Source organism: Spea bombifrons, chromosome 4, assembly GCF_027358695.1.
Source record: "Spea bombifrons isolate aSpeBom1 chromosome 4, aSpeBom1.2.pri, whole genome shotgun sequence".
Classification (NCBI taxonomy): Eukaryota; Metazoa; Chordata; class Amphibia; order Anura; family Pelobatidae; genus Spea; species Spea bombifrons.
The window spans coordinates 79,350,208-79,370,934 of record NC_071090.1 but is presented as its reverse complement, the minus strand read 5'-3'; the positions used below and the strand labels follow the sequence as shown (position 1 = coordinate 79,370,934).

The 20,727-nt window shown below is 37.0% G+C and overlaps 1 protein-coding gene across 1 annotated transcript; it reads left to right on the top strand.

Moving 5' to 3' along the window:
• Positions 1-765: 765 nt before the first annotated feature.
• Positions 766-18,379, top strand: AQP9 (aquaporin 9). Its single transcript, XM_053464413.1, has 6 exons — positions 766-1,368; positions 7,777-7,903; positions 15,371-15,508; positions 15,957-16,075; positions 16,841-17,058; positions 17,528-18,379. The coding sequence occupies exons 1-6, from the start codon at positions 1,207-1,209 to the stop codon at positions 17,700-17,702; spliced, it is 939 nt and encodes a 312-aa protein (XP_053320388.1). The 5' UTR covers positions 766-1,206; the 3' UTR covers positions 17,703-18,379.
• Positions 18,380-20,727: the final 2,348 nt, after the last annotated feature.

The window sequence follows — 20,727 nt, the reverse complement described above, 5'->3', positions numbered from 1 at the left end:
ATTGGTGTATATGTGTGTGGATTGGTGTATATGTGTGTGGATTGGTATATGTGTGTGGATTAGTGTATATGTGTGTGGATTAGTGTATATGTGTGTGGATTTGTGTATACGTGTGTGGATTTGTGTATATGTGTGTGGATTGGTAGGTGTGTTGATTGGTAAGTGTGTGAGAGTGATGGGTGTTATGCTGTACCATTTCCAATGTCTTTTTCATGATCTAATTATGCTCTAAAAGTACATCATAACTCCCATCACTCTCAATTTTTTCCCAATATAAGACATACCCCGAAAGTAAGACATAGTGGGGCTTTTAGGGATAAAAAGAAAGTAAGACACTGTCTTACTTTCGGGGAAACACGGTACTAAAAAGCATAAGAACTTCGGTGCTCAGGGTTGGAGCCTTTTAGTAGATTAAAAGTGAAATTGGCAATTTGCATTGGTCATTACAATATTTAGTGACACTCAAATTCTATTGTATTGCCCGACAGAGACACAAATATCTTCATTTCATTGAAGTTTGAACACGACTGTTTAAGGGAGAAATGGAAAAACATACCGTAGTTTACAGGATAAAAGCTGCAAATACGCCCAAATATTACCGTATATTAAAAAACCTTTAAGAGTGCCTGAAAAAAAGCAGTCTTAGGGAACGTACTTTAAAATACAAAGTTAGGATAGACTGCAAAGCCTACTAGTATATGAGAGATTATGAAATAAAACAAAGAGTATTGATTATTGAGGAACTTCATTCAGATAAATGGCACAACTGCCTTGCACATGTTGCTTTAGAATATTATAGGGACTCAACTGTTAACCACAGTTATATTTTTTAATAACAGAATCTCGATGACTTAATGTACTTTACTATAATTAGACCTAATTCCAACCTAGTGTTCAGGCACTTCATGGTAAGGCACTTATTACAGTTTGAAAGGGACATTGCTTAAACTATATTATACCCTTCGATAAGGTGTTTGCGCTTTCAACATTTAATCGGAGATATTTCAAAAATGCACATTAAAAAGAAATAAGGTGGAACATTTTCAGGATGAGCTGTTACGTTTACGCAAAATAATTCAGCCAATGACAGTGCAGAAAGAGGGTTTTCCTGGCACTATATGAATCAGTCCTTTCTGTGAAGCAGATGCAGGAGGCACGAGGTTTCCATGTGTTTAAAGTGTAATTGAGCAGTCGAAAGAGCAGAACATGTCTGATTCTGACAACGCCAACAACAAGGGTAGCCGGAGAAACAGCAAGTACACCAATTTAACCATGAAAGGCAACAGAAGTTTTAAAGAAAAAATTGCACTGAGGAACAACTTGGCAAAAGAAACACTGGCAGAGTTCTTCGCTACATGCTTGTTGATAGTAAGTGTCAGCTGTTTTCCTGTTTCTTTTTATATGACTATGCTGATGCATACAATGTCAGATTTTTATTTAGCTGAATTTGTTGAGCAATGTGGGGCGTGAAGGCACATGGCCTTTAATTTTTAAACATTTCATTTCAAAGAGCGTGAAAAAGGAGCAGGTCCTCCAAAAACGTTTTTTAAACATGTTTACAGTAGATAGTGTTTATCCCCTTAAGGACAATGGGCGGTCCCTAAACCCATTGGAAACAATGCATTTTGAGCCCGTACATGTACGGGCTTTGTCATTAAGGGGTTAATGTTCTAAAAGAAAAAAAACATTTTAAATCAAACAGTGTCTAAAGCGAAGGTTTCCCCCGAAATGAAAGCATTTTCATAAATATGTAGGTAAAAGTAAGTTTTTTACAAGGATGTGTCCAGTTTTTTTTTTGTAAATTGAATAACATTGTTTTCTTTAAACGTTTATAAAAATATCTGCCGGCCCTATCACTACTTCTCTATTGAAAGTTGCTTCCTTCCTGTAGTTTGTTTAACTTCTTTATGTTTCTGGTTGTTTATATGATATCACTCTCTCTCTCTCTCTCTCTTCCCCACCAAAATAACTAGCAGAGCCTTTTTAAAAAAAAGTAATTTAACCATAAGGCAAATATACATGTGTTATATTGAAATAGATTGTTTTGTTGATTTGAGTTAAAATTCAGTTATAAATAAAACCCGCATTTGATTATAAAATAAATATTATTTGTTTATCTTCTTTATGTATCTGGTTGTTTATATGATATCACACTCCCTTTCGTACCCACCAAAATAACTAGCAGAGCCTTTTTTAAAAGATGAAAAGAAAACAAAAACACAAAATATTTGCACTTTAATGCATATGATAGCTGAGCGTTACTTTTTATAAATATATTTTTGTAATCAAAATGGATAGACAGATTTATCAGAATTCTCTCTATACATTTAGGATGTTTGCCTAAACCCCAGCTAAAGTGAAACTAAGGCTCCCGGATCTAGGGGCAGGGCTGGGGGGTCACATCTGCTTTTGTAAGCAAAAGGAGGTATGTAGAATTGCTTCTGATTGGCTCAAGTGCACCCTCACCTTACAGCACCTGGGGCAGCTGCCCAAATCGTCCCATGGCCAACGTTGCAAAAAATAAAACACTACGAAAATATTGCAATTAGAACAACGTTTAATTTAATTCTGCATTTTAGAAAATGTAAAACATTTTCTTTCTTATCATTCTTTAATAAATCCAATAATTACTTGCTATTTGTATATTCAGAAAACATGTGTCAGGTATACACATTCAGATTCCCAGGTTGCTGTTAGAATAATAATGACTAATAAGTACACAACACAAGGCGCGTACCCAGTGAATACCATTCAAAAAACCATCTAAGGCATAAATATTGGTGATTCTGTCACGCTATATGGTCATATATTGCTAAGCCATTCACAATGTCAAAGTTCTCTTAAGTTCAGCAAGTTATCTAATTTTTCATGGCTATATTGCTTACCAAGGAGCTGAATCAGCTGGACTACTTTGCATTTTAAACCAAAAGAGACTCTCAAGGAATGTAAAGCCTTCTCTGGACACCAATAATGAGGCACCTGTGTGGCAGGAGGTGCTGCTAAACCCTAAGGTTTGGTGAGAACCTGCAAATATGCCCAACAACAATCACAAAAAATACAAAATAGTGGAGCACACAACCTAAAAACCATAAAAAGCAAACACATTCAGATTTGAACCCAAGAGACTCTTAAGCAATTTAAAGCCTTCTTTGCACACCTCGTGTTCTGGTTAAGATGTAAAGCATTCTCAATGATTCAGCTCCTTGGTAAGTAATATAGCCATGAAAAATTAGATAGGACTCGCCAAACTTGGGGTACTTTGACAGAGTGGCAGGCTAAGCAATATATGGCCATATAGTGTGACGGGATCACCAATATTTAGGTGTTTTTTATATTTGCTGGGTATGCACTACAGCAAACTCAGGTGAGAGGTAGGTGACTTGTAATACAGGTATCTGTGATAAGAAGGAATGTAGGCTCAAATTAAAACGAGGAGAGGAGTACTTTACTCCTCCAGCCCAAGTGTCAGTGCACCGCATAAAGACAAAATGTTTTGTGAGCTTTAAAAGATGTTAGGAGACATTACATTGCTTTGATTTTGTTAGGACAGTTGTGAATCTAAGTTGTAGATAAGGCTCACTATGAAGAAGTACTGAGTTATGTTCTCAAAACATGTACATGAAGTTGAGCAGTTGGTGCTTGTTACTTGACTCTGTGCCCTGGGAGTTGAATTGCTTACTAGTGAGTACGCTAGGGTTCTTTTTTGCGTATTAGTCTGGATTTCAGATGGCTCAAGCCTATGATCTGTGAAACACATCTAAAAATATAACATAAACTAAACAAACTCAAACATTGCCACATGATGTTTAAAGAGGATTAAGTCATAACGGTTACACAGCAAATTATTAGCTTCAGGGAGTGGCAAACAGGCACAATTATACAATAATTTGGTTAAGCTCTTGGAACTCTTTCTAAATGGAGGAAATTAATTATATTAAAATAAGTGTCAAATATATATATATATATATATATATATATATATATATACCGGTATATATTCAGTATATATGTATTTAGGGTACTATAGAATTCATGTAGCCCCCTATTTATAGGACAGAGAGTTAGTGCATATTGTATTTTATTAATCAAAGTTAAGGAGCCATCAAATGCCATGGCAATAGCCAAGCTGAGGAAATGCCAGATTTAAGGGTTGACTTGTTGAGCCATGCCATAGCCAACGCAAGGAAACCTGTAGAAAAATCCAAATTTGTCCTTCTCTCCTTTACTCCTGATGTACTGAGATGAGCCAACACTGGCTTGCCCAGGTTTATGAAATAAGTGTGCATCTATAGTGAAAGAGAAGAATGATCAATGGAAAGGTGCTTTAAAACATTTTTAACTATAACTGCTAATCAAACCCAAAGACAAACCTGCAGGTCTAATGTAATTCAAAAGCAATAATGAAAAATATATCAAGAACTAAATGCAAAACAAAGTTCTAATCAAAACGAGACTGCCAATAAACCAGATTGGAAACGCTAATCCTGGCATCGGTCTTATCGTGTGTATATTTAATAGCCTGTAAAAATATATCCAAGATAAGATAAATGAAGTAAGCTGATTAACAGGCTTCTATAAACAGAATGGTTAGTATACATGATTTTACCAGAATATATCTGTTCAAACCAATTCTGAAAGATCAATATACTGTATAATATCTATATATATACACAGTACTGTGCAAAAGTTTTAGGCAGGTGTAAAAAAAAGTTTTAGGCAGGTGTAAAAAAAGTTTTAGGCAGCAATTATGAATGAACTATAAATATGGGGGATTCCGTCACAATTCTTGTGTAATTGTACATGGCTATACTGCTTACAAACTTGAGAACTCTCCACTGGAAAAACTTCACCACTCGAAAACTCCGGTTCAAACAATTGCCAAATTCTGAGGTATATTTTTACCAAGCCAATCTGGGAGAGCAGAATAGCGAGGCTGGATTTACCAATAGGGAGATTAAGCTTGCGCAAGAGCACTATGTTTAATAGTATACAAGGCCCACTCACACCAGCCATGCTCACCATACCCACTTCTCATTCCATTTGCACCCATGTGGCCCCTCTGTCATGCCTATGCCACCCTTAAAAAAAATAAAAACTGTGTTAATGGGCTTTTTAACATGTAGTGATGCCACTTTCACTACAGTTAAAAAGGATATTTCACAATACAAGTAATTATCGTGTTATGTTCAGGAAGTAAATACAATGCAATAAATAAGAGGCCAAATAGGTTCACATGTCTGAACAAGGCAATGCCTTGCTCAGCCAACTTATATACTGTATATTAAATGGTAGAAGTTCTTAGTGAAAGCTTCTATTGAGTGTAGGAAATGTATTTAAAAAATGTTAGCAGGGCACACAAGAGAGTAATATATATATATATATATATATATATATATATATATATATATATACCGTATTGGCCCGGATATAGGCCGCACTTTTTTCCCCCACTTTAGGTCTTTAAAGTGGGGGTGCGGCCTATATTCGGGGTCTAGCGCCCGACGCCCGGGACATGCAGGCAGCGGGGTTAGGATACAGATCCCCCGCAGCGGTGCAGGGGACCTGCATCCTACTCCCCGATACGCTCAGACAGCCTTCCCTGGCAGCACTTCCCACGGGGGGAGTTGTCTAAGTGCATCGCGATGCGCCGCTGCCGGTGAACGTCCGCACGATGCATTTTACATCCCCCCCCCCCCGACTTACCAGAGCAGACTCCCGGGTGTCTTGCAGGGCCGGCGGAAGACATCTACGCAATACGCGTATACAACTTCCGGTGCCGGCACTTCCGCTGAGTGCTGGCACCGGGAGTTGTATACACGATGTGCATAGATGTCCCCCTCCGGCCCCGCAAGACACCCGGGAGTCTGCTCTGGTAAGTCGGGGGGGGGCAGAGTGGCAGCATATCTCGGGGGGGGGACAGAGTGGCAGCATATCTCCAGGGGGGGGAGGACAGAGTGGCAGCATATCTCGGGGGGGAGGGACAGAGTGGCAGCATATCTCGGGGGGGGGAGAGGACAGAGTGGCAGCATATCTGGGGGGGGAGAGGACAGAGTGGCAGCATGTTTTTTTGGTGCTTTTTTAAAGAAAAAACGTTTTCTTTAAAAAAGCACCAAACTTTTAGGGTGCGGCCTATATACGGGGGCGGCCTATATCCGAGCCAATACGGTATATATATTAGAGAGAGAGAGATACATACATACATAGATTTTGCCTAAAACAGCAGAACAATCCTAGTTACTTATTTGAATTTGCTGCCAAGAGCAATTTGTTCGGTTTCTCAGTGCTGCAAAAACCCTATTTCCTGTTTTTAGTAAGTTTTTATCAAGCTGGTAATGTTATTCTGTTTTGTGACATTTGTGCAGAGTTTCTAATTCTCAAAACAGTCTATGTTCTCAGGATTACACAGTTGACAGCCTGACTAAATAAATCAGCAATTATAGTAAACATATTATATATTATTGTAATTTACTGTTTGCATAGATTAGTTGTTAGTAGCGTTACGTTGACTTATCATAGACAGCTAGAACACCACATCAACAATACCAGACGAGCAAGACTAGATATGTATAGAAAGCCTGCCAAATTATTATTACTATATTTATCACTGAAAACAGACAATATTTTTCTTCATCAAAGCACACTTTAGAGAAGTGTTTAGGTATAAACAACAGCAAAACATGTATAATGAATATCCTGCTGTGCACTATACATATTCCTGGGGGACCAGAGCACCCAAGTTTTCTGTTTTGTGTGGCTAAACTCTGACTGCTTTCATTAAAGTGTTCATTCCAATAAAGGATGTTCATCTGTGTTCATGCATTCCCACTTTGTAGCCTCTTAAAAAATACCCACTCACAACATGAATAAGTTATGCTTGCCACCTTTTTGAGTTATTACGTTTAACCCCTTCTCTTGGCAGTATAACTTGCATTCTACCTATTACCATATCATAATGGTATTACACCCATTCCTGCCAGACATAGCTTATGCTGTAATTTTGGTTCGCATTTAATCATCCCCATATTGTGGTTTATACACTCTGCGTTGTAGATACAACTATGTGCACTCCGAATATATTTATGGAAAATCTCTAAATCAGAAAAGATTGCACCTCTCGCAGTACTACCTGGAGAAATGATTTTATCCCAATAAACTCTCAATATTTTTTCACTTGTAGCTTTTAGCTTGTACTCTAACATTTTCTGTGAATGGTAGTGAATGGTAGTGATGGTGCGTGAAGCCATCAGCTCAGTACCATCCAGCTTAGAAGATAAAGTCCTTCATGAACTGTGTAGCGTTCCAGACGAAAATAGTTTCCAATCATAGGTTAGACATGTGTGTGTATGTGCAGCCACCAGAACATGGCTGCGGGTGCAGAGGTGACTGATTAAACGTGGCTGTGACCACTTTTGCTGCCACAAGAAAATAGTTGTAGTTGGGTTGGTAGTCACATAAAAACACTAAGAAACTTTAATCTACACTTCAATTAGGGCATTGATTTTGTCAAGCCTTACTATGCATAGCATGTAAATATGATCATACTCTTCAAAAAGACAACTAAATGCAAGAGGGTACAAAAAAATTCTGCTACCAATAAAAGGTACTATCTTCTAAATTATAGAGTTAAAAAGTTGATTTTTGCTGTTTACAGTTATTTTATTGTGGTCTATGGCGCCATTAGCTGTTTTTGATGTGTTAATACAATATATTAAAACGTAACACTACAATATTCCCATGTTGAGTATTTTTCATACATTTTTTTTTTTACCTGTATAGACTTTTGGCTGCGGCTGTGTGGCATCATCTGTTTTAAGTAATGGAGCCGCTGGTGGACACCTAAGCATCAATATTGGATTTGCAATGGCTGTAACTATGGCCATCTATGTTTCTGGAGGTGTCTCAGGTAAGTGATTTATTCATCTTGAAATCAGTATGCAAATGTTGCCATTTTTACTTTCTGGACTGATTATTTGTAAGTACTTAAGTATAAGCGGTAAGGACACATACCAGATAATGTATCAAATACATTGATACCTACATAACGATCGACAGAAAATGGAGCCACGTTGAGCCATCGGGCCTAAATAAACAAATATATTTATTACAATTTAGTGTCCTTGAACAAAAAAAATTGATGAACAATGAAATACTAAGGAATATATTAGCTCATGGACTGTATTTTCTACTATAAGCTTGTAACTTGATTGACAAAACTACCTTGCTTGGAATTTTATATTAATATTCACTGTCATCTTTGCAATTTATTTGTCAGTTATAATTCAGTAAGCACTTAATTACTACTTGTAAATTATCTTAATGCAGGAAAGTGATGTATTAATCAGACCATAACCACAACCTTTCTTCTTAAAATACCACATTCAGTTTAAAAATCATTTACTCATTCAAAAATATTTTAAGTATTTTTATAACTTTATGAAAGTGCCAATTTTTTTTTATATACAAGTGATAACTCTAAATAAGGGATTTTCCATTTGTGAGATCTTCCCACTGTTAATATACTGCAGTAATGATGTATTTCATTGAAGCTGGCATATTTAGCTATGCCTTCTAAGCCAGGTACCATGGATGCATAGCACCCAGGAGCCTGGAGACTGAGGTGCCCAGCGGGGTTATTTAATATGTGCTGCAAGAGCGTGAGCTGCAGTGATGAGCGAGGTAACAGGAAGGGGAAGGGAAAGCGTGCATGGTGTTAGAGTGACTGAGTGTATGTGTTAGTGTATGGTGTTGGATAGTGTGTATGTATGTGCTAGTATATGGTTTTGGAGAATGTGTAAGTATGTGGTGGTAGAGTGAGTGTTAATGTATAGTGAGTGAACAGATGGTTTGTCTCATAATGCAGGTTGTGGCTACTTATAGGATAGATTGCATACTTCTTTGAATAGGTGGGTGCTTAAGTTGGAATGGAAGAGTATGACTGCACCTATTTATGGATCGTAAGTAAGGGTAAAAGGAGCCAGTGGAAGGATTGGCAAAATGTGGCAGTAATGTTATAGGAAGATTAGCTTTTAAGAGGTGTTCAGCCCAGACAGGACATCAAAAAGGACTGAATTAGTAAAATCTGCAAAGCAATCCTGGTTTTAATCATTAAAACCACCTATATTCTGCCAACTTCAAAACACTTGTTTTTCCCGTGACAAGTTGTTTATGGAATGTGTCAAACATTCTGTAACCTCGGCAGATGGCCTTAAATAACAAAGTCGAGATCGATAACAGACACAAACCTAAATGTATTTATGAATGAAAAAGGTCATCTTTTAAAGCCCCTGTATCACTTAGCAGTCTATATTGGATTTTCAATAAATGAAAGCACTCAGGTATGCAGTGGTAGGAATTCATAATTAAAATAAAGCATTTGCTATTATATGTAAGACGTTTGACAATTTGTATGTAAACCTTAATGCACAAATAGAATGATTTTACCACTGCTGAGAAATAAAAACACAATACTTATTTCAAAATGCACAATGCAAAGAAAAAAGAAAATGGTACATAAAACGTTTGATGCTTTCCAAATACTCCAATATATATTTTATTTTGTGCATGACATTTTCAAGGATAAATTGGCAAATTTCATTCCCAACAACTATATTTCTTAAATATCAGAAGCCATTGATTACTACCAGACATCTTCCAAAAGCTATATAATTCTGCCTTCAATTTCCTTCCAATTTTAAATCAGAATAAAACTAGAACTGCATATGTACAAAGAAGAGATGATTCACAATCTAATAATTTATGTCCTGGAACTATGATAATGCCCATTTCAGTATGTTCATTGCCTGATATATATATCTTTTAGATTGTTAATGACATATTCAAGTGCATTAGTGGAGTCACGCCATAAACCTTTTTATGGGAATTCTTCAGAACGATTATTTATTTTATTTGAAACACGCAAATAAAAATGCGCAATGACCATAATTTCCTGGTTCCAATTTCACCCAAAGTGAATTATGTACATACTTAACAGTGAAAAATATGTTTCCAATGGTTATGTCTTTTACCCCCCTCATAAATAAATAATAAATGTGCATTAGAAACTCACCTAATGTGTCTACCATGGGAAGCTTGGGAACAGCAATCTTAATTTCTTGAAAATATAAAAAGCATATAAGGTATTTCTTACCAATAACCACACAAGAACAGAGCACACCCAGTAAAAATATACTGCAAATACTATAAATGCTATTTTAAAAATCACATGTCCCAGGTATAAAAATTGGAGACTGTCACTCAGGGTGATCAAGGATCTCCATTGTAACCGGCCCATTTTTCAGCGGGACACTGGGGGGGCTTCATCACTCAAAAGAGCGACCACTGGCTGTATTGCCTACCATAGAAATGAACCAGTGATTGCATTCCAGTTCAACACACTGAGATACTTTTGCAATGTAGAGCACCTTTTGGACACCATTATTTGAGGCACCCGTGTGTTAGGAGAGTGCTAATGTAATGTTTTTATTGGATATTTTAGCCTTGCCACATTTTGCCACAAATCCCAACTTCCCTAGGGTTATATAGTCCCTTACTTTTTAACTAGACATTGCCTTAACAATTGTACAAATTAAAAAAAAAACAAACATAGAAATGTTATGGTATTCCTTTAATATGAGTGCATTATCCTCAGTTGACATGGTATTGCCTAGAAACTCAGTATTAAATATTTATGCTAGCAACCCTAACCCCTTTACAAAACATCACTTTAGGAGAAAAGGTTCTCCATGTCACATTTTTCCATTTTGAGACTCAAAACAAATAGCCAATGCACTTCATATTTAGCTCAAAATATACATGTATAATCTGTATATACTTTATACAATTGGGGCTTCTGCAGCCTAAGACTAAGTACCTCTTTTCCCAAAACTTGTCAGACAGATTCACTGCACATATCAGAGTTGCCATACATTATTTAGTGGTTGTAAGCTTCTACTTTTTTTTTATTGTTATCGTTTCTCTTTCCTATAGAGGATTTTTTATTTTATATGATAATGGGAGCTTTTTATCATAACATTTCAGTGGAGCTTGTTTTTGTGTGCATTTATTATTCTAATACTTTAACAAACATTCTAAGAAATCTCTATATAAACATTTTGTGCGGTGAGATCAATGGACTTTCTGTTTCCATGTCAGCTGACAAGTACACATTTATGTCGATCGGTCTTGGCAGCACACAATGTTTCTGCAGTAACTCGTGAGAAAAAGCATAACTGCAGAAATCAGAAAATCAAATCTACAATGATTTTAATATATCTATTTAAGTATTCATATGGTTAGGGTGTTACTATCAATAAAATAAAATTTTAACCCCTTAAGGACAATGGGCGGTCCCTAAACCCATTGAAAACAATGCATTTTGAGCCCCTACATGTACGGGCTTTGTCATTAAGGAGTTAATAATGTAACCTTTTAGGGACTCTATAAGCGCATAATCAGCAGCCGTGTTAACACTGGAAAGTTCTGCCCTGATGTTTGGAAATAATTTAATGGTGCATTTCAAAGTAATACATGTAGATATTTTGGGGAGTTTTCCTCTCATGCTTTTCACACTCTTTCTTGTTGCGACATTTATATGTCTTAGCTGGACCAAGGTGAGGAAAATAGTGACATTAAAAAAACCCATGCTCATGAGATGCAGATAATAATGTTAGCTGGAACAGAGTGATCCGCTATCAGCTGTAAGACTCATAAGATATGTCACAGGGCGGGTGACATATTTAAAACATGCTCATTAGGTTCTATATCTACAGCAATATGTACCATGTGTCTTTAACCTATCCTGTTTGAAATAATGCAATACATTACATGTTTCACAGATTTACTCACTCCACCAGTCTAACATATTCACATTACAAAATATTGAAGCAATTATTACAAATACAACAGTGGCAAACCTTAGTATGGAGCAATTACATCTAAGTAAAACATCTTCCCCATTCATTATCAAGGAACAGCATGTTTTACCATTAGGTAAAGAATTTCTGAGAAAATCGAATTTTGCACCTAGCTCAGCTGATAAACCAGGGTATTTATGTGAGAGAGCAAATTCTTAGTGATTATTAGCATTTTATTGCCTCTGATGATGTCAGATAGTCAACAGTAATGTTCAGTTACCGATTTGATTGATCTGATTTGTTTAAAATTGTGTTATTTGTATGAATAGTTAAGTATATTTTGTACCATCTCTTTTAGTAAAGATGTGGTGGATTAAAGATCACTTTGGCCTAAAGTGCCATGGGAATTTCATATGAAGTTTTTTTAATTAATTAAATCTAGTGCATTTTGGTCCTTCAACATCATGTTCTTTATCTATGTTTACTTTTTCAACGGAATTGTGAACTTAGGACTAAGCAAACAAAAACAGCAGTACCAAGGCCACTTTTAGCTCCATTTCAAACCAAAGGTTAGTTTGGAAACCCATGAACATATATTAATTTGCTGTCTGCTTCTTATAACCACCAACACAATGGGGTTTATCCTCTAAAGGAGAGTTGTAGATTCAGCTTCTTCACTTCACCATTCATTATAATTGCAAGTTTCGCCTATCAAGAAGGGTTTAATTGGCTATGTAAAATGCATTGTTCAATGTGTAAAGAGAATTTGAAGAAGTCTTACTGAATTAACTAATAGTACACAGGAACAGTCAAGCTCCCAATGCAGCAGGCACTCACTGTGGTTGGACATTCATAGTGTACAGTGAAGCCAAGAAGCAAAAACACAACACTACTCTCCATTTAGTGAACAGACCTTAATGTGCACTTACATGAGTCAATCATGGTAGCAAATGTAGCATAATGAATATAAAGCAAAATAATTTAAATTTTCTTGATCTATACATTTGTTTATAATTTGCGCTAATGCTGTATGTAGATCACTGTTTAATATCTACATGGTAAGAACTATTTTGGTTGACAGGTCTCCATGTTTTAGGAGGTTGGATTTTTCAGCAAGTATGGCATCTGCACAGGGGAGAGGTCTAGCAAGGGGTTTTGGGGCAGTGTTTCCTCATAAAGCCACTGGCACTTAGGTTAACAAAAGACTTTAGGCAGACTTTACACTCTGAAATATACGTTTATGGGGCTTCTATGAAGGTCTTCCGGTGAATAACTATTGTTGAAGAGGCTGTGTTATGACTTTTAGTATGGGCCAACTTGCCCAACTTGCCTTCTGGGATGAATGTTGCCAGCCCTCCCTTGCTTTTGGGTGTTCCTGTAGCTGATATCTATTGTCTTCATCAAAACACATTTTACTGCTGTTATTATGTTATTTTTAAAGCATCAGCAGGTAATACATCACTGTAAAATCTAATTGGGTTAATAGTAATCATAAACTGAAAAGTACATTGTACAACCTGAAGGCGGTTCTTGTGACGCGAAAGAACTGGGTTAGTCCTGCATAAATGGCATATAGGCTAGATTCTATGTGATTTTTTCAATACTCAGAGGACATAAAAAGTTTCTAGAAATCGAATGATTGTATAATGCCATCACGTTGATACCCTGTGTTTAACTATGTGATAGCTAAACAAGGTGTCTGAGAAAGACGGATTGGTTGAATTGCAAGGGTTCAGACAAGAGTTGGTCACACCCTTCAATGAAGTGATGAAATCTTGGTTGACAATTTCTTACAAAACAAACATAACCTTCTCTTAGGGGAGTAAGTTGGCAGCATACAAATGCCCACCCACACCTCTGTGGACACAAGTTCTGCACAACTGGTAGTGCTGTCTGCCAGAAAGCAAGCAGCAGCCACCACCAGTATAATTAATGGGTATCTATATGTACAAGTTCATTTTGAGCTGGAATTCTCCATTGTAAAAAGTATTTTTCACTGGTTGTGAAGTTATAATCAAATCAACGCAGATCAAATTAACCTTCCGTCTTACCAATGGACTTACCTGTTCCATGTATGTAACACATACATTTGAAATGCTTTACTTGTGCATTGGTGTACCTTCACAAAAGAGGATTTTTGAAAGTTGTTTATATGAAATACTGTTGCGACTCTTCTAAAGCCAACATGGATATGGCTTAAGTCTATTTTCTATGTGAGTGCACATTCTTGGGTGCAATTACTGAAACAGCTGCAGTTTTGGTATCTCTTGCATTAGATAAACAGTTGAGATCTGTATAGCGGTCTTTCAGTTTCTTCCACAACTAATTGTTCAGAGAGTCAGTTCAGTTTGAGCAGGGAGGTCACCCATAATATTACGAGGATTAGTTGTGCAAACATCAAGTATGCCAGTCATTCAAGAACTAATCAGCGGTAGCCGGAGCCATTTCAGTAGTAACGTACCTGTTTAAGGGACCCCTGCTTTAAGATGCCATGTGCCTTCATGATCACATAAAGTAGTGCCAGCATGATATCCTTCTCCACTATTCCCTGGTATGTGCATACAAAATACACCTTGTTGCTATGAAAGTGACATTGCATTTATATTATTGTCAACATGCATAACATTTACGGAGTAAAAATTTGGACATTGTTCAGAACAGGCAAACAGCTGTCATAGGTTTCATTTGTCAGGACTTCCCTGACCAAGCAGGGACCACTGGATATTACACATTGTGTTACAGAAGACAACATGTCCACACTGATAGTCATCAATGTATCCAGCCTTCCAAAAACAAAGTGGTTTAACAGGTTCACTGCGGAAGTTTGTAAACAGTGAACAGAGTTACAGCACGTATAATTCATCAAGAATTAACACTCCCTTATTTCAGTTACAGCCTATAGGTATGTTTTAGAATATAGTTGGTAAATGATAAGCAATAATTATTTTATTGCAAAATGAAAGCCAGAAAGCATGAAAGCAAGAAAGCCATGCCAAGAATGTGGATTTATTACAACTGTCACATCCCATTAGCTATATTGAAATACTTACCTGAGGCATCTAGCTAGTGTTATTGTATCTTAAAGGGAAAGGTGTCTTCTGGAATGTACACAAAACTGAACATTTCATACTGTGTATTCTACATTTATTCGCACAGAAATAAAAACACATATTCACTCGTTTTTTGTGTTTAACTGTGAAGTGTGTCACACATTGAAAATCCATTTGAATATATGATTGGTGTTATATGATTTACAGAGGGGAAACGGATACACAGTTTGGCAATATCTACTTAATAGTTATAATAAAATATATTGATCATCTGTAGAATGTGTCATGAGGGCAAGGTTTGACTTTGTACATGCTATGTACTATACAGGGGTAGATTTAGATTTAGGTTTCATCAGTAGTGGAAGGAGAGATATGTTATATGAATGCAATTACATATTTTTGTATGCAAGTTAAATGTGCTTTAAGCCTCTAATTTTTTTTCCCTTTTTGACAATTCTGTCTTTTCAGGTGGCCATATAAATCCAGCAGTTTCATTTGCCATGTGTTTAACAGGAAGATTACATTGGGCTAAATTTCCTTTCTATGTGAGTGCACAATTTTTGGGTGCAATTACTGGATCAGCTGCAGTATTTGGCATCTTCCATGGTTAGTATGTATTTCATATGAACTTGACGCATTTACCCAGAAACTGCAAGTTAAAATCAGTTCTAGAACTTTAGGGCCATAGGCTAATAAATCAATTGTACAGCCGACCGCTGGATAAATATGCCTGCACGCCACACTCCTATATTGGCTGCCAAGCGTTTTACAGCATGCAGCGGCACACTGCCACACGAGCCACGATAATAGTAAGTGGGAGGCACAGAAGGCATTTGGGATTTGCCCAATGGCTTGTCTGAGGCTGCCCCTACCTGTATACTGACATATATTGATAGTTTGGTTATAAATTGCTTACACATCCTTGTCTTGAGCTGTTATTTTTTTCTTAATGCTACATTTTATACACACCATATTAGTGTATGCACTCATTGTGTTTTATCATGTAGTAATAAATGATGTTGGTATTATTGTTCTTAATTGTTCTGTTCTACAGATGCACTGAAAGCATACACTGGAGGAGTACTTACGGTTGACGGGCCAAATGCTACTGCACACATTTTCGCAACTTATCCTTCACCGTATCTTTCAACTATGAATGGACTTGCAGATCAAGTAAGTGCCACACAGAAATATGATGATGCACCTTTTACACATTATATTCCACAGCTTATGCACATCGTAGACCCCCCGCAAAAAAACACAAGCACAAATCTCCACATATATTTTTACATAACTTCAATTAATGTTAAGTTTAGTGTAACTGTGATTGTGTTTTTTGGCTCTATTTAGTTTTTCTAACACATTTTTGGTGTGGATTTGATCAGTTTTTTTGCAGAAAGGGCTTTGGGAAACTTCACAATTTCTGTTCATTTTTGAACTTTTAGAATTTGTTATGTGGTATATTAGTGCAGGCATTGTTTTGTTATTGGAGTTAGAAAATTACAGTTCCGTTTTAACTCCTCCTCCAGATGCTTCTGTTGAAATTAGGAAACATTCTTCAGTACGCTTCTTGCACATGCTCACCAGAGCTCAACGTCAATTGAAATATATGGAAGTAGCACAGCAGCACATGTATACTATCTAGCATATAGCATTGGCTGCTGCTACTACCACTAACTTTAAGGGAGCTCAACTACGGTGATCCCATATTTTCCAAGACACATATAATTTTCACATATTGTTGACCAGCACACGTAAAGTGGTGCCCCACAGTGTATGAGATCCCTAGTCTGCCTTATAAAAAATCCTTCCTGGCCTAATCTTTTTTTTATTGGATAAGGAGCAACTAATATGGCAAAATCATTGCACGTGCTTCCAGGTGCTTTGCAATCCGTTTCATAATTACGTCAAGAACTATAATATTTTTTTCCTCATCAGGTGATCGCTACGGCACTGTTACTCATAGGGGTCTTTGCCATATTTGACAACAAAAATATTGGAACACCAAAGGGATTGGAACCCATCGCTGTTGGTCTCCTCATTATGCTATTAGGATTTGCACTAGGATTGAATTCTGGATGTGCCATGAACCCAGCTAGAGACTTAGGTCCAAGGATCTTTACAGCTTTGGCTGGATGGGGCATTGATGTGTTCACGTAAGTTTATTATATAAATAGTATTTTAAAATAGGATAGAATCTGATACTTAAACATGCAATTTGAGCTTCAAGTTATAGTAACTTGTATAACCAGGATATATTTGTTTGTGTTCAGCAAAAGTCAGAATTTTATAGGCTTAGAGAGCTTATATCAAGTTTCATGCAAGGTATTCTATTAGTAGTATGCTTTCAGATAAGGAATAGACATTAAATTATTAAGTTATTTAATTCCCAGGCCACAACTCCTAAAGAAAGTTGCTAAGTGCTCAAATGCATATACTCATTTAGTGACCACAAATCATAGTAAAACTTAGTTCTAAGTACTGTTATGTGCATTGACTGTTTAGGGGTCTCTTTTTAACTCAAAATTGACCAATGCTGTTATCCTGTTAGTAGGTTTCTGCATATGCTACCATGTTTTTTTTATTGATACCTAAAATGCTTACTTTTTTCTTGAAATTACACAGAGCTGGAAATAACTGGTGGTGGGTTCCTGTAGTTGGACCTATGGTTGGAGCTACAATGGGAGCTTACATATACATCCTATGTATTGAAGCCCACCACGAACCAGATGAAGATAACGTTAAACGGAACATGGAATCTGACAATTATGAGAAACAGGAACTCGCTAATATGGCCTGAGAGACTCTTTAACAAAGAAAACTTTTTTTGAACTGCGCACCCAACTGACAATAGTTTCAAGCAGGTGCCACTGTGTTTACACTTGAAAGCCATAAGAAGCCCAACATGTTCTTCTTTCTTAGCAATGTGAATGTCACTTAGTAGTGAAAGGGTTAACCAGTTAGACATTCTTATTGTTTCAGAGAAAAATGGTAACACTCATATCCTCAACGTCACTTTTCTTGATAAGTGGCAGAGAATATTCATTTGACCCCTTAATTGCTGGCACATAAATCATGCCTATTAATGAAGCACTAATGGACCATATACTGGGTCACTAAGGTATATGCAGGTAATTGGTTTTGTCATGCCTTAATGTGCTATAAATGTGATCAATCATCAATATCATTAAAATATGCAATGTGTTAAAATGATTTTACTGTCAGGGGCCAATAACTTAATGTTAGTAGGATGCTATTCCAAATCTACAAGGAAATTTATTGTATGTCTTCATTAATTATGCTGCTAAATGGGTCAAGCTGTGATTCTATAAACTGTGTGTTCAGGGCTATCCAAAGATTGAAGACAGCAAAATGCCTGCTTATTGTTTCATATATGCTGATAGATGATAATTGTCTTATTTATCTTAAACTTCCTGTCCAAGCTATCTCTGTTATTAAATCATATTACTAATTCAATATTTTTTGAGGTATTATGCACAGATCCCTAAGCCACAATCCCTTCAACATTATACTATAAAAATTTAATTTAAGAAATAACATGTAAAAAAAAACATGTAAGGCCTGAAATATCCAAATCTTCATATGAAATGGCTGAATGACTACAATGCACCGGTTATCTAAGAATTATGGGTGTTTCAGGTCACCCACTGGTGGTATACAACCTATTATTATTTTTCAGGACCTGAAACTGCAATTCCAGTTGTTGTTTCCATTTTTCCCAAAGTTGATGAATTATTCTCATCTTTTATGTGCTACCAGGTAATTATGCAAACAAATAAAAACACAAGTGTTTATTTGTATTTATTTTTTCATTAACTGTCACAAAATGACTTAATCAGTTTAGTTTCATGAACTAGCTGTTCTAAAGGTGTATACTTAATACCTATGTATAGCACATACCAGACCTCTCATGAACCTCTAATGAAAGAAGCCTGGGTCAGGAAATTGTAATTTTAGCATGGCTGTCTGCTTCATATGTTCTGCTTGAGGACTGGAATTGTATATTCATTATGATAGGTATGCAAACCTGGGAACTCAGCCTAATTATAGGGCATCTAGGATAGTATGGGTGGGAGAGTGGTGCTTATCTCCACTCACTCCAGGCTTGGCCATGCCCTAACCCTCCCCACCTAGGACTGGACCCATCTCATGCCATTTCCATTTTAGGTACAGGAATTATATTTTGTCATGCCCAGTCCCTGTCCCTGCACCCCTGCATTCCTAGCCATGCGCATTTACAAAGCCATTGTCTCGGTTCTCCAAGTAGCCTACCCTGGGAAGTTCCCAGGTATGCTTATGATACATATTGATAAGATAATTACCAAAATCAGCTACTAAGCTTCTTTTAAGATTTTTTTAAACCGGTTATCCGTATGGGATGATGTGAATCATCCTCCTGTCACTTGTCAATCTAAGGAGGCAATCTTTATCTATTGCAAGTACAAATATGATCAGGTAAAATGTTACATGCAGGTGTGTGTCTATATAATCTCACTCATGCACCATCTTCATAATAAAGAGTGATTGAGAAGGATTAGAAGAACATGAACATTTGAGGGTTTGTGTTCCTACATAACAAGGCAGGCACAGATCTAATTTGGTCATAAAACTTCAGGATAAAAAATGACACTTCTACAATTTGCACTAGAGATCATGTTCTCCTTAATAACTACATCTATTCGTTGTTTATATCAGTTTACCTTATTGCAAAGTTTGGGTGTAGATTAATTTGGATGTAACTTTAAGGTTCCCTATCCAAATGGGGAATCATAACGTGAGATCAGGAATTCTCACTGAGAAATTCCAGTTAGGAATACATCAATATAAAAAAAGCAGGATTATCATACAGACATTGAGGTACGAAAACTGTGAGGAAACCTGAGACTGACACCAACAGCTGGGTCACACATGCAATGGGCACAAGTCCTAAAATACTTTAAATGGAAAGTGCGAACAGAGCCTTATACAAGCCACACTGGCACATTATGACTGCACCAACATTATATCATCTAGCCCTTACTATTTTTACCCTTTATTACAGTTTGTTCACATTTTAAATTCATTGTTGCAAGGACAAAAAACCCAGTGTTCTTGCAACAGTAATTCCATTTCAGACAAAGAAAAAAAAAACAAGTACCTATCTAGTGTATAACTAATGAATATGCAGAGCAAATTAGATTTAATAAAGCTAGGTGCATACATTTACTCACATTATTTGCTCACATGAAATGGGGTGTCACTTGGATTCCACCCTCAGGAGGGTCCTACATTCCAACCTGTGTACATCAGCAAACAAGAAAAGAAAAAAAAAGAATACACAAAACATGGGAAAACAAGCAGGTCATGTCTTTATAGATAACATCAGTCTCCAATTACTCTCAGATCCCACCCTCTACACTACAGCTGGATGAGCCAATTTTAAGGTGCATATGCCCCACCATATACCCTTGCATGGTTCTCAACAACAAGAGTTCTGGTGGATGAAGTATTTTTATTTATTACACACATAAAACAAGGAGTCCCCATATAATGCAGTATTCCCTCTCCCCAAGGACAGCTGCTGAGTCACCGTGCACTCAGCATCCAGTCAGCGTCCAAATCAACCTGCATCTGATGTGACACGAGGGGCAAGCTAGGAGCTCCACTAGCCATACACCCCTCCCTGATAAACAGATAGCAAGCTGGGCCACCCCAACCAGCTGCTATCGCGGAGGATCCACAGGGCATTGTCAGAATGGCCCTCCCCGTCCGCACCCTGGCGTGCCTCTGGCAAAAGCCCCGTTTAGCCCTGAGAGACAAGCCAG